Genomic DNA, 16,172 nt, shown 5'->3' with positions numbered 1-16,172 from the left:
AGCAGTTTGTTTACTGAGCTGTCGGGAATATTGATACAGTAATTTCGACACCCACGTTCGAAACCTTCTTATTTCATTTTCCTCAACTATTAGGAACATATATTTAAAGAGCGTGTTAATAAAATACTTAACGATGTATAAGAGGAAATATTTTACTAATAACAGCTTTATGTAACGCGATTATTTACATCATATTTTAACACTGAATTATTTCCAATAAAATACACTTATTTCATGCTTATGCGGTATGCAATAGCATAGGTAATTGTTTTAAGTGATTCGTTCTGCTGGCGGACGTCATCCGATGTGGCTATATTACCGGTAATTTAGAAAATCCCCGACCGTGGGTGAAACGACTAATTTACTAGTTGTCTCTCTAATTGCATATCGGTATATACCGCGCATATTATGCTGTACATTGCATATCAGTGTCAGTGAACAAACTAGTAAACTTTGTATCAGATTCAGCTTCCAAGAATTTTGTTTCCATATAGGAAAACAATTAGTATCTTACCAGTAGCACATGTGGTAGAAGTAACACGAAAAATGGATATATCGTATAATGTGTACAATTGTCTTTTTTAATCATTGCCAATCGTATGTTACCTTTCCTGAGAAGGGAATATGAGTTTTAATATGAATCTCTGATTAAAATAAATAAAATTCATGTATAAAATATAAAAATATATGTATGTTGATTTTGTTGCTGAAATAATTATTATAACACTTGTGATGAGCATTCATAAGCTTAATGGTAATGGAGCTATAAATTATAAAGCGAAGAGTAACAGAAACGATGTTTCTTGTAAATTATAATATTATACCTTTTTATGTTGTTATGCCTTTATACGAATTAAAATACATTGTTTAAATTTTCGTTATCGCTGTATCGTGAAAAGTGACGATTTAAGAATTTCGTTATCTTTTTGCAGATGAAGTCTAAATTAATTGAAAAGGATAAACTAAAACACTCTATACCGTTAATTATTCGTACGTTGCTAAATTTACTTTTAGGACATTTTCAGTTGAAAGATTCATTGAACTTTTAAATATATAATTTTAACTTCCATCTTTCCTTTTTATTTATATGTACGTGGGAAAAATCTTTTAGCCGTTATTACACGCGCAGGTGATTACGACAGTGGCCTAAGTAATATACATGTATTTTTTGCTCCGAGACATTTACAGTTTTTGCATTTGACGTATCAACTGAATTTTGTTTAACGACGCAACAAACAACACCAACCAATGATGCAGTTTCTGCTACTTTGTAGAGATAGTTTCAGATTATTGTAACGTCGATAGACGCGACGCAAAATAGCCGATGAACTCGTCTTTTTTAGATTCTTGACATAGGTCACTTTCACAATCATCGACATATATCTAATTGCTCGACTATTCACTATTTACTAAGACTTAACACTATTTAAGTATGCATGTTTATTCCTAAGAAATAAAAATAATTAATTGATTAATAATTAATAATGTTGTAGCTTCCTACACGCAACCATTCATCATTCAGTCGTGCATTCTTGTACTTGAATGAATATATAAATGCAAAAAGTGGAATTGGCCAGTCACGATGCACATCGGAAAATGATTTATGGGATTGTGGAAAAGTACGAACGCCGAGTATAAATACGAATTAAACGGTGTGATCGCGTGAATCACAATTATAGTTAGGGGCAATCAGATTTTTTCTACGCTTGTAGATTAACGAAACAACAATTTATTATTATTTTTATTTAAGTAGCATTTTAAAGCTGCGATAAATCTCTTGGAAAGGTATTTCATCAAAGAGTGCATATTAAAAAAAAAAAAAAAAAAAAAAATTACATGAACCGTCACAGATGCCAAATTGTGCCATACTTAATAAAACATTTAAAGATATAAAAATTACTGAAACGTTTTTAGTTACTTTCTAGAAACTTTTACCCCTTTCAATCTTTATTGAGAAATGTGTTCATCGAATTCTTTACTATTCATAGATATCTCTATAGGCCAAGGTTATGAAAGATTAAGATTCTAAAACAATCAACAGGAAGAACATGATGCGATTACTTGGCTGATAGCTTTTAAACTTCTACGATTCGTACGAATCACATGAAACAGTGATCTCACCATTTTGCTTAAGAATTTCCATAAATTATCAATCAGGTAGACACGAATCAAAAAGAACCGCAGCTGTAGATGTACAATTTACAGTTTTCCTAGTATCTTATTTGACTATCTCTGTATATCATCAAAATGAACACAAATTACATTATTCATAGAAGGGGAAAAGTTCGTTCCTGTGAATTAAGAAGTTGCGCAAGTATTTTCTGTGTATTGTATTATTATTGCATCATTGTGTTATTTTTATTTCCTTGATTTATTTGGTATTATTCTGTATTCTGTTCCTTAAATATATTAGAACTTTTATTTCTTTAATATAAAATATTCTACCTTTAAAATCTGGCTAATCGTGATTCTTTAAACTAAATAAAATTGTTTACTATATTATTCTGTATTCATGTTCCAATTTATATTTAGCGGAAGCACATTTCGTCGAATTGAATTTTAAAAATAGTAACGTGTAAATCATCAAATATTTTCTTAGTTAACAATTCCGAAATCGAGTTATTTCTTGCGAATTATAATTTTGTGAAAATACGCTCTTAACACGAAAAAGATAAATCGTGACACAAACAGTTATAAAAACGATCATGATACTGTAAAAAGCATATTTATTGCATTCATGTAGCGCATTTATGTGAATCATACGCTTATTTAGTATTCTGTCCTTCTCGAGGTCCTCTATACCGTTTACTCATTTTAATATCTATTTCTACATGAGAATGTTTATCTGCCTGTTTATGCTTCTCTATATACGCTTTTCTTTGAAAATAATATCGTAACTTGCGTATTTGAAAATTAATAACAAGCGTTTATCGAACAACCACGGTATTCCAATTCAGATAACAAATACTGAAACAAAGCCGTTGTAACTTCTAATGATCGTTACTATGAGTCATTTCAACCTTTCACCGATTTCTACCTTTACACATAATAATGACGAATTTATCATCAAGATTGGAATATTCGATTATTTTCTTTTGTAATATTTCATTATTCCACCGGAACATTTTTTAGTAACATTAAGGGATGATAAATTGATATGATGATAAATACAATGTACGACAAATTCGAGATATAGGAAGCAAGAATCGGTAAAACTAACGTAAGTACTAGATCTAGATCCAGATGTACATAATCGTTAGATTACTAGACCTTTTCCAGTGATCTATGAATATGTATATATGCATACTAGGTAATCATTGATTACGATCGAATAAATTATAACATCTACTACGATGTTTCGAAAGTGTCTAACTATTAAATTTATATACCTTAATTCAATTATTATCATTATCTTCTAACATTCTTTTTATCATTACTTACAACAATTATTTGCAAACAATATTATTATTCGCGACATATTTATTTTATCGTTATGTTAAAAAACATCGTTTATTTGAAAACAGTGATCGTTTGCTATTGCATCCAACATCTCGCGAGATAACGATACTCCATTCGACCTTGAGTATTAAAATAAAATGCAATCCTTATTAATTAAAAGAAAAAAAAAAGAAGTTGTTAACAACTATTGTCAGTATATGCATATATGAAGTAAGTCTCTACATCGTAATTTTACATTTTTTCTTAGAAAGGATTATATGAACTTTAAAGACCCATACGAACGTGGATACTAGTTTTCAATCATTTCTGCTCACTTCACAGATATTTTAAATTTAACTTATTATGCAATCGAAATAATGGCAAACTCAAGAGTTTTAAATGGAAAATAAAAGGCAATTTTTGTACGTTTTATTTAAAAAAGTAATATATATCAAGACAGGAGAAATTACCAAATCTTTGTCAAAATCACAAGAGAACGTAAGGAGAATTGTCGTCTGTTTCTATGACAGAAAGTTATTTGACAAGTAAAAAGATTCATCAACTTAATGTATATTATCAGCACGCTCTTTTATTACGGAACGTTATATTTTTAGGAGATGTTATTTTTTAACGTCCTTTCTTGGTATCTTGACGTAAAAAGTTTATGCTACATTTTATCAAACATAATACGTTCATTAGGGTCAAACATAGTCTAACTGCTGATGTTATTTAACGCGTTCGAAGAATCGATAGAATAGTTACTTTTCATTTCACTAATCTGTTTGGCACAACGAGAAGGTTATGTTATCGAGATAGTTCACGTGATGCTTTCAGAAATTCGATATATGCACGTGAACAAACACATTTCACAGGATAGTTTTTAAGATTTGATTATTGGCGTGTATTGTTTCCTGACTCGACACTAATTACATTTCTTTCAGTATCACCTAACTAACTTACGACCGATTTTGTGATAATCGATAAAGCGAAAAACGAGTACACTGAATTCACTTGAAAACAACATTACAGTGTGCATGAACGCGTGAAACTGGAATTCCCACGGAAAAACCAAAAATATGAAGTTGTAATGGTAGTAGGTAAATGGAAAAGGATGGGGAGGAGGCTCATCGCATTACTCGTAATGTTATATAATTGCTTTGAAGTAGTGCGTGTATAAAGATCGATGGCTATAAAAGCAGTAAGATGAAAGATCCGATGCACAGTGTGATCTGAGAGTTTCGAGCTCTCCACAATGGATCACGAAACAACTAGGAGTTTTAGGGGCTTGCTCCTACTTCTCCTTATTACAGTCGTATCGGCTGCACCAACTACAGGTGAGAAAATATATATTGCATGTTCATATATGCAAACCTCTTATAGAACCTAACAATAATCTTTTTAAGAAGCTTAATTTTCTATTTTATCCGCATTGCATTCTAAAGTCAGTGGAAGCGATATAAACGAGGTTGTTATATCGGTCAAACGTTAAAGTTTACATGTTTGAAAATCTAAGTTAAGTTACTTTAGGGAAGATGAAGTTTCCCAGCCTTATCCAAGACGGTACAACGTTAACTCAGAACTACTTCTTTCTTTCAAATAGGTAGGAATCTTTGACAGTTGTTGTCACGGGACATGTACAATATACGGCTGTGAGTGCGGTTAAATCAATCGGTGTGTTCGTTTAACCATTTAACGTTTTAATTTACGACTTCATTGTATCGCTTCTACCGGCTGTACGTTGCCTGTATTCTTTTGTTTAATAGAAGGTGTAGAATAATCTGTAGTATTTCAGAGGTTTTACATCATCATTTTGTTCTATATAACGTCATGTTATAAAAATTCTGTTTAAGATGAGAAGATGAAAAGTGTTTTATTGTATCATTTTTATCACATATATAGTTGAAATGAAGATACATAGTAATCGCTTTTTTGTAACAAACCTTTAGAAGAATTATCGACTGCAGTAATATCTTCCAATGAGGAGGATACTACTTTATCGACCGAACTTAAGCCTCCTCCTTATCCGCAAAAAGAAGAACACCAGTATATGGTTTTCGTTATAAATATTTTTGGATTGAAAAATGCTAGTGGTGAAACTTCTGAAGAAATGTTTACAAATGAAGTCATCCAACATGTTCCAGAGCTAACAGGTAACTAAAAACGAATTACTCTTTACGTGAAATATAAAAAAGGAAAAGAAGAAAAGCGTAAAAAATTGATTAACTTAAAGTTTCGTGCATAGCTAACGAAATAGTGTACAAAGTAATAAAACTGTCAAACGCATGTATTGTATTTGATATTGTATGATACATTATATTAACATTACGATGATACGTAATATTAACATTCTATAACATTTAAATTAAATATTAAATATATATATTATCAATTAAACATATAAAATATATTCAATTTTATTCAATTCTGGAAATGTAGAAGCTAATATTAAGAAATTTTGAATTTAATCACGTATCTCAATTCTTACAAGCATCAATTTTTCAGTTTCATAGTTACCTAAATTATAATCTTACTCTCTGCCATGATATGTGTTAATGATTAATAGAATACTATTCCACGTAAAACAATAATGAACTGATTTACATCTATGATTTATGATTCTTTGACAGCTATGCACGATAGAAACAATTGAGATATCATATATATTATGAAGAAAGTAATTACTATGAACTAACTATAATTTAATTAAAATAGATCCATTGACAACTGTACTACTAATCTTCGAGGTAGACGAAAATGAGGAAGACACTGGTGTACCAGTGGATCTGGATGAAGTTGCAGATGAATTAAGAGATGAAGAGGATTTGAACGTTGAAAAAATGAATAATACCGGTGAAGCTAAACTTATTAAAGTGAAGCTTTATAAAAATGATATAGGAAACTTATATCCATTCAAAACAAAATTAAATGAATTAAGCAAAAGTCGTAAGAAGAGAACATTGTGCGTCAAATGTGGGGGAGGCGGATATCCTGGTGGTGGACTTGGAGGCGGATTCGGAGGTGGTGGCGGATTTGGAGGTGGCGGAGGATTCGGAGGTGGAGGTGGATTAGGTGGTGGTGGAGGAGGATATCCTGGAGGAGGATACAACAAAGGTGGCTGCGGATCTGGAGGATGTGGAGCAGGGGGCTATCCTGGTGGAGGTGGAGGATATCCTGGTGGAGGAGGAGGTGGATATCCTGGTGGAGGTGGAGGATATCCTGGTGGAGGAGGAGGTGGATATCCTGGTGGAGGTGGAGGTGGATATCCTGGTGGTGGGGGAGGATACCCTGGAGGAGGAGGACATAACGGAGGAGGTTACGGAGGTCATCCGAACAGCGGAGGAGGTAGGACACAATTTAATGTTATTTTATTTTTTTAAACACTGATTATCTGTGAATTATATAGATTACGTAGATTTAAAATTTCGCTTAACACGTTCGGTGTCTCGTGTAACATACGTTTGTGTGTATCCTTTTTTCTATTATATTTTCGTATTAAAAACATTTGAATATATTGAAGTTTATATTAAACGAATTTAACCAGAATATACATCCACAAAAAAATATATTTACTTGATGAAATAATAAAAAATAAAAAATAACATGTTAATATCACATTCCATTGTTTCGATACTACAACAAATCGATAAAAGGCATTAAATGTTAAACGTAACAAATTGATATAGATATTATAAGAATATAACTACTTATTTTATAAATTATTCAGTAATAAATATTAGCTGTATCACCTATTACTACAAATATCAATGTTGGTGCAAAGTTATTGATGTAACAGAGTCCTTTACTATAATTAGGATACACAAAATGATCGCACGATTTGAACCATATTTCAACGTGTTGAAATTGAAACAATAACCAAAAATAACAAATTACCGTTAATCGTAAGAATTAACGATATAGTATAGTAGGCTTCAGCTACTTGGTATTTGAAATTTAACAGGTTCATAATTTGGCAACTTAACAAATAAGCGTTGATTGCAATTGCGTTACTGATGCTTCAGATTTTTATGCATGCGATTTATAACATATTAACAGCATTGTGAGCATACGCGCAATTATATTATGCTGTGGTACAATGGAACACAATGATAAATTATTAATGAAAGCATATGGTATATCATATATACCATATATTTTATATTGTTCTGAAACTATTACGAAAAGATACAATGCATTTAATGAAGCTATATAACAAAGTAATAACGCATCGCTTCCGCTTCTAACGCTGGGTGATTTTTATAGGATATCAAAAAATAGATACTATACCCGTTATTGTTATACCGGTTGCAGGCGGTGGATATCCATCTGGCGGCGGTGGTTGCAGCACATGGTACAGTATTAAATTATCTCTTAAAATATTGTAGTATCTAAGAGTATCAACAAATAAGAAACAGAGAAGAAGAAATTTCATAATAAGTATTTATCAAATTTACTTGCAACTCATTGAATTTTTCGTTATACTATTATTTTTGCTTATCTCATTCGTATTGTTGTTAACTGCCATCGACTGCTCATTTGATACTGCTATCTTTTTTTATTGGTAAAAACGATTTTATACCGAAGTTATTGAAATAGGCTTTCCAAATTATACTTTAGATTAGGTTTTTATATAGGATGTTTCAGGGTTTAACTGCCAAACTTTATCATAGTATTTTATGGATATAACATAACAAAAATATATAAGTCATTTACAGCCTTGTAATAGCGATACGAAAGGGAATAATAAGAACACGTTACAGTTACTATGCTATAAATAAGAATAGGTTTACAATCAACATGGTCATTGACTGCTAACATTGCATTTCAAAATATTGACTGTTCCTATCGATACAAAACTGACAGCATCAACTTGAATTTATTTCTTCTCAATGAACCGTTCACCACACTCATGAAGATTTGTTTGTTTTATTATTCTTGTGTAAAGTTATGCAAGTTACATAAAAATCCAATTATTTTTCTCACATTATGTATTTTTACTATAATTTTTTGAAGAAGCTTCAAATGATTTATGTTTACATAACATTTTCTGTTCGATTATTAAACTTTGGAACAACCTGTATATTTTAAATAAATCAGAAAATAATAGAACACTAAAAAGTAACGAAGAACAATAAAAATTGTAGTGCAGAGAAATTGCATCTGAAGATTAATATTTTATGCAAGATACACCATCATCATTAGTAGATAGAAATGAAAGAGGAATATTTCTGCACTGAATAATAAATAGAAAAAAATTCTAGCATAAAACTTTGACAAATGAGTTTTCGAAAAACAAATGACTTTATTGGGTATGCATACGTTTAATTAGAACTTCATTTCACAATTTTCTGCGAACTATTTCTACTTGAGTACATTTGTATACATCGATAAGAGTTTTCAAGGCACGAAGGAGGAGACTGTTTCAATATTTGAAAAGCTATAAACACGATATCCGGTATAGACACTGCGTAAATCTCTTAACTGTCCTTCTTTCTTTGACTTGACAGGAGCGTAACGTTGTTTCTACTTTTGTTCTAATTGATGGTAAACCAAGATAATTATTTTAAAACTTGTGTTCAATTATATTAAGCCAATATTCAAACTTTTCTACGAAAATTCTGACATAATCTCTATAGCATTTTCCATGTCCTATACTTAACTCTTTTAAGAGAGCACCAAATATGACAGGATGACGTCTTTCAACAATCCTACTTTGTAAAGTTGACTTTTCGTTTTTAATATATTGTTCTTTAGAACTTCTAACTTTTCTAAGAAGTTTAAATTCAACCTGACTGAACTGAACGAGGTTCCATTTAAACTAAATTATTTTTGTCTGAAAAATAACAAATATGAATTAAAAAATCATATTGCCCATTATAATGATAGTTATATTAAAGTAGTAAAAGTTATATTATTATATAATACCATTTTCGAAATATTTGAAATAACATCTTGTGATTTTATATTATTGTAGTGGCGGTGGTGGAAATTCATATGCTTCAGCTTCAGCGAAAGCAGGTTCCAGCTGGTATGTATTAAACTTCCATTACTTATTCAATACTATATGTTGTGTTAATTATTTACTGTTGGTCATAACACAATTCTCTATTTTCAGGGGGAAATAAACCAAATAGAATATAACAACGAAGATGTTTTAAGTTATATGCTGCCCAAAATATTCGCAAAAAATTCAACGACTTTTATAACATATACGTGGAATCATATTCAATTAGTTTGTTACAACGTAACGTTCGTCATCTTAATCGCCGATTTATGTAACATGTATCAAGTACCGAATAAATGAAAAAATAGTAAACAGGTTTGCTTTTAATAAAATCTCAGGATTTCCAGGAAATAATCGCAGGTTCTATTCCTGATTGATGTTCATCGTTAAAAGGGGAGAGCGCAACGCGTTAACGAGCATCATTTTACATGCTGTGTGCATTGCACGTTACCTTTAATGCGTGTTGGTCTATTAATTTCTACGATCTACGAGGTACCTGTATTTATGATAATCAGATAATCGATCATCGGTACTGCGAAATCTTTAACTCGACCCTGCGTTGACCTTGAAAGGCTGTTGCCATTCTCGAGGAAAATCTAGTTAGACAAAGAAAAACAGAATTGTTTTTGTTGCTCTGTTAAAATCATAAAGTAGTAGATACCACGTCACGTCACAATAATTAACCCAACAATGATCAAAGAACGAAGTATAATTATTCTGAACAGCTGCAACTTGAAGCAAGATATTGAACCGAGTAGTGATTACTATTACTAATATAATCTGTGATAAAGTGGAAGACCGGTTTAATTACGCCTCCGATACCACGACTCTATATTGAATCTGCGTGAAGACTGGATGAAAATACCTGCTCATTTATGAAACTTCATTTACACGCGAACTATTCGTTTTCGTTTGCTCAAAATGCGGGCGCCATGCACGTCCTTACGTACTTGTACTTATTTGTTCTTTTACATATGTTGCATTAAAGAAAATTATGAATGAGAAAATTATATCTTCGCTAGTTTGCTTTGATAGATTTAATATAAATGCGATAGATTATTTAAAAATTTGACCGATATAAAAGAAAAAAAGATAATTTACTACTTCTTCTTCGTCCAGCTCCTGTACGATTTTTATACCGACTCTTATACCGTGTTACAAATTTTTACGTCTCTTAAATGATAATTTTCTTCTATGAAGAAACGGTATTTTGAAAAATTGCATCTTTATATTACTCAATAATTAATAAACACAAATATTAATAAACACTTGGTTAATAGTTCACAATTCGTTGCAATTGATGATATAATACGTTCGATAATCAAGACATTAGCGACACGCTATAGTTTCTAAAGGAGTGACATTAACATCTAGATAGCTATTTCAGTACTAAGCATGCAATATACATTTGCACGGCGATAATTAATGTCACACGCAAGGTAAAACAGAGATGAATAATTACACGCGTCGAACGTTGATAGATAGGCACGATTCAATTTCATGTAATTACTAAAAGAAACGAGCGTGCTGTTACTGTGGCATGGTCTAAACTGTGCACATTATATCGCTGGCTATGGTTGTATACATCTTGCAAGTAGCAAGTCCATGCTGTAATTATGGCGCGAGTTGGGTGAACATAACGGTAAGGTTTCGATTCTTTTCTCTATTTTTCCAAGACTGTCAGGAAGGAATGAGCACGCGCGCGCGTGCGGAACGAAATCCGCGCCGAAACGAAGTCAAATCTCCGAGACTAGGTGATAGGTTCCGTGCTGCTGCGAATACGTGATCCGTATCCGTAGTTTCAAGTTGTGATCACACGCTTTCTCATCATTTACCTCATCGAACATTAGTATGAAAATAAACAAAAATTTATTTGATCTATACGTCCAGAAACGTCGAACGTGTTTCGATAGTACAAAAATAAAAAAAAAAAAAAAATGTACCATGTTAACTGTTCATGAAATTTTAAGTCTGCTTTCGTTTTCAACGTGCAGTGTATTATTTCCATAAACTAATTTAGAAAATGTAAGTATTGCGAGCATGATGAAAGAACAGAATAAGTAACGGGTTCAAAAATTACAGCAGCATTAAATACAACAATTACGTAGCAATATAAGGAAACAATTACCGTATAAATGAAACGAAAGTTTGATAAGTTTGGTAGAACAGATTTTTTGTGTGATTCTGTAATATAATATAAATTACGACTGGCAAACGAATTAGTATGAAGTAATAAAGAATTAAAATTTCATGAATTATTTATTCATATAAGTATTGTAATTTATCTTTAGATTTTCATCGATATTTCAAATTCCTAGTACGCATTGGATAAGATTCCCCGAAGAATCAGGTAATACATTACTCGAAGTAGCAAATGTAAATAACTGCATTTATTGTATAGACGTTTTGTTTTCACTTTTCTATAGTTAATGTATCTATCAGCGATAAATCTGAAGGTTTCTATTTAACTACATTTATTTTTTTCGCATATTTATTATAATAGCAACTGAGAAAAAGCAAGAAGTAATTAAATTAAATTCACTAAACCGTACTTTAATATTTTATTTATATATTTGTATATCATGCAGACTGAATGATGTTACTATTTGCGCTAAAAAATTGCGATTTATTATTTTGTAGCCTATCCTTTAAAAGTTATAGCGCTTCTTATCTATCTATAGCTTAATCGATGAACTATCATATACATTTTGTAAAATATTGATATGTGAAATAATAATCAAACAATATCAAATACGATTATTTTGATATTGAAAATTATTATAGAATTATTGTATGGTTATTATATAATTTGTTGCACAGCTTTATTTAAAATTATTGCATTTCTTACAAAGGATTTTTCGTTTAGATCCTAATTATGTTTATTTTCTCTTTAAACATCTTATGTTACGAGCTACAAGTATTTGTTTCTTAAATGTCGCTTTCCTTCTAAGTTACATTCATAATTCTATATGTATCAATTTAATTTGTATGATATTTCTCTTAGTCGATTAACTATAGCGTTGCGTAATATTTATTCCATTTATAAATACTTAAACACTGATATTCTAATTATAATGCGTTTCAACTCTGAGATTTATATTTTAAATTCACCGCTGCATAATTGTCATCAATAAAAACGGAAACAGCACAAATTCTTAAAATACATTAAAGTACATACAATTCGTACGTACAATTTTACAACGAAAATCATTGAAACTGATCGATCGCATTGATTGAAATCATACAATCAGTTCGTAAATAAGTTATATCAAATTTTGAATGATGTAAAAAATTTCGAACTTAAAATACACTTAATTATCATATTAGCAGAGATCCAACAGGACTTCATAAGAAGCGAAGTGAAAATGTGGGTCTGCAGGTCGTTGAATACCTAGTGACTTCCATCAAAGTCTCAATCATGAGTAGTGCTTTGCCAGTCTTCTTCTTCAGCATTTTCTTCTTCATGATCTGCAAGTATTTTCCGGTCGTTGACCGTCGCCGACGGCAAACGGCCCTCGAGGTCTTCTGGACGAGGAGTGCAATGAGGAAAAACTGGGCGAACAAGGGGCAAATCGTAAAAACTTACTCCGACCAGTGAAATAATCAGACCTCGGTTTCTCCTTCGATCTGTTCGAAAACAACGTTACCTGTATCAAAATTTTGTACACGTTGCGTCACAGAAATAAAAATCTTTCTGTGCTTTACTGCTATTTCCAGTTCTCAACACACACATCTCTGTTTTTTTAATATTGAAATTTATTAAAATAATCGTACGTTACAATTTACTTGTAAATTTATGTGTACATCCACAGAATTGTAAAATAGTTCAAATAACATCTCAATAATCGAATCAAATAAAATTATTCCCTCGCGCAAGAAGAATTTATTTTTATAATTCATACTCTCATTAATAATTAAATTACGTTAAATCAGTTAGTATTTAAAAAATCAATATTTTATAGTAATTATTAGTGATAAAATTAATACAAAATTTCAGTTTCATTATTTCGTGATAAATGTTATCACTAATTTACGTAAAGAGAAATAGAGTTTTATTTATTATAAACTTGAAATGAAATTTCGTCTGCTACAGTAATAATCGTTTTTAAAACAAAAGTTTGAGATATACAATAATTCAAATGAAATTTTATATAGGCATTAATATTATATAAGCATTAATTCTTATTTTTATATCGTTAATAATGTTCTTATTTTAATAAATGACAAATTCTACATATTAATTATTTGTAATTTTTGAAATATTGTAGAATTTAATTTGGACTGTCAACAATATCAGCATGAAAGTATGCGTAAGATATAACACGAACGTTTAAATTTCAAACAGTATCAAAATTTATACAATTAATTACATGTATTTATATAACATTCCATATTTTGCGTTATAAAGAAGCAAATTACTGTAGTGATGGTCATGGTAGAAACAGTAGTGGTCAATAACTGGTAGGTACTTATAAGAAAGTATAGTAATATTTCATTATAGTGTTTCATGATTAATATCTACTAACTAAAATATTACATCAATATTAAGTGACTAAATCACGAGTCAAAAACATAAGAACTGATCATATTTTTAATTTATTAAACGGGAACGAAAATTAGTTTAAAGTATAGTTGACTGGATCCAGTAAACGTGTGATTAATTGCTTTCTGTGAGAGCTGCACCTTGCAGTTTCACTGTTACACTTCCATGATTCCTTGCATGAATAATTTATCTAGATGATAAGCCGGTCTTCGAAACGTGCGTGTTGAATTCGTTCTGATTTTTACGCATTACAGTATCGAGACGATAAATTCAGTCATTTGTAAGAGTAATTGTTTTTCGTTAAATCGGTGAAGTTATGTGGTGTGTCGAAATAGACAGGAATACTGCTGACCCACTTTATAGCCTGTTATTTCGATGATTTTTTGCTGGCGATAATGAAACAGTAGTAAACACTAAAAATCATAGTTAACGCTAGCGTGATTTGATGATTATACATGCATAATCCTGACGCATAAATAATAGGTAAACGTGGAAAAACCTTGACTTAAATCAGTTTAATCATCCTCTTTTTCCTTTTGTATATTATTTAAATACGATATTTACATATTGTACACAAACGTTTTCATTGACAAGTCATTAGCCAAGTATAATATTGATTAATGATTCATTAGTCAAGTATACCATTGACTAATGATTTTAAATAACTGTCTTGTTGGAAAAACAAAAGCCGCGTTTACAGTTACAAACACGTTGTTATTTTATTTTTTTTGCGATACTTATGAAAAATATCTTTAAAAATCTGAAACATATCAAATCAGAAATGGGATCAAAATTATCTTAATAACGTAGAAATATTCTTTTAATCATGAATCATCGGTATTACTCACTGCTATTACAGGTTTAAGGAAAGGAATGTATATATATATATATATTCCTTAAACCTGTAACACCAGTGAGTAATATATATATATATATAACTATATTGCAGAGTTATATGTCAGAAATTTATACAATATAATAGAAAATGGAATAAATAGAAAATGGAATTGTCCAAAATGAAAGTTGGAATTATTATTTTCGAAGTCATATACGTAGACTATTTTTTGCAATGTTGCGTTTCTATGATTAATATGTAATCTTTGCGATTCAAGTGGTAGTCACCTAAAGCAACAGATTTCATAAATTATATTATTACTGGCGCATATCAATAGGAATAGCATTCTATCTTTCGGTCAGAATCTTCTACAGACGACGTAATATACACGACGATTTATATAACTGTCGCCAGACTTTCAATGTTCTCGTATAACGCAGACATCAGCAATCTAAATGCTAAACTGGTACCATTTCATGTTGTATTATTTTGTAAACGTCCCGATAATAATTGCACACGAGATAAGATGCAAGTTGTACAAAGTGAAATATTGTTAGATCGATGACGGGAGTTTTTATAAAACGTCAATTTCCCTTTTATGCGACTGGGACCAGGGTTACTTAAGTTTGTTGATGATTGCAAAACGACAAGGCTTTAATTTAATCCTCAGCAGTTTTTTAGGGTCGTAAAACGAAACCGGTTGCATCCAACTGGAATATACATAGAAAAGTCTAACCGCTAGAACCGTACACATTCTCATGAAGATGTTCCTTTTCGTGAGAGGAATCGCATCCAGTTCGCACAACGGCGTCCATAAAAAGTTAAAACAGTTCTTTCGAAAAACGTCGTTTCGATTCGCAAGGAATCGATAATACATTTTTATATAACAACTCCGCCTGATTCTACAGTATAGTAAGAATTGTCAATATGCTTCTGTTTGCCAATTGTAGCCGAAGTAGTCGTGCCACATTTCACAATACACGTTTGACACGAAAATTAATATGCGATGGCCGAATTAATTTCATTTGATTTGAAAACATGCGAAGAATCGATGATTCATTCCTATTGTAGACACCTGTTCGAACATCTATTTCTTCCTATCTATCTTTACTCGAATTTTACTTAATATTTTTCGCGTTTATATTTTTCAACTCTACGTTTAAGATATCATTTTTCTCATAGATATATTCTCAGGTAAAAGTATCAAATTTTCTAATCAATTTACGAGGGATTAGTCGAAAATTAAATAATATGTTTAATATATAATTATCATTTAAATGACAGGTAGCATTTATACGAAACCGGTTTTCTATAGGAATATTCTTTATCGTTGGTTTAATACGAGGTAAGTAACT

General features: G+C 30.9%; 1 protein-coding gene and 2 long non-coding RNA genes across 4 annotated transcripts; 1 reads left to right on the top strand and 2 right to left on the bottom strand.

Moving 5' to 3' along the window:
- Positions 1-4,604: 4,604 nt before the first annotated feature.
- On the top strand, positions 4,605-9,751 carry LOC126866903 (heterogeneous nuclear ribonucleoprotein A3 homolog 2-like). 2 transcript variants are annotated; one of them, XM_050620897.1, is made up of 6 exons: positions 4,605-4,772; positions 5,385-5,588; positions 6,151-6,780; positions 7,699-7,786; positions 9,410-9,463; positions 9,551-9,751. In XM_050620897.1, the coding sequence occupies exons 1-6, from the start codon at positions 4,691-4,693 to the stop codon at positions 9,558-9,560; spliced, it is 1,068 nt and encodes a 355-aa protein (XP_050476854.1). In that variant the 5' UTR covers positions 4,605-4,690; the 3' UTR covers positions 9,561-9,751. The 2 variants fall into 2 exon arrangements, with proteins under 2 accessions (XP_050476854.1, XP_050476855.1); XM_050620898.1 differs by having other exon boundaries at positions 4,606-4,772; positions 7,747-7,786.
- Positions 7,813-9,504, bottom strand: LOC126866912 (uncharacterized). Its single transcript, XR_007690082.1, has 2 exons — positions 9,361-9,504; positions 7,813-9,268 (listed from the first exon to the last, which is right to left on the bottom strand). It is a non-coding gene; the product is annotated as an uncharacterized LOC126866912 (long non-coding RNA).
- On the bottom strand, positions 9,605-13,065 carry LOC126866913 (uncharacterized). Its single transcript, XR_007690083.1, has 2 exons — positions 10,541-13,065; positions 9,605-10,035 (listed from the first exon to the last, which is right to left on the bottom strand). It is a non-coding gene; the product is annotated as an uncharacterized LOC126866913 (long non-coding RNA).
- Between the last annotated feature and the right edge of the window lie 3,107 nt (positions 13,066-16,172).

The sequence above is a fragment of the Bombus huntii genome, chromosome 6 (genome assembly GCF_024542735.1).
Source record: "Bombus huntii isolate Logan2020A chromosome 6, iyBomHunt1.1, whole genome shotgun sequence".
NCBI lineage: Eukaryota > Metazoa > Arthropoda > Insecta > Hymenoptera > Apidae > Bombus > Bombus huntii.
This window is presented reverse-complemented; position numbering and strand designations above follow the sequence as displayed.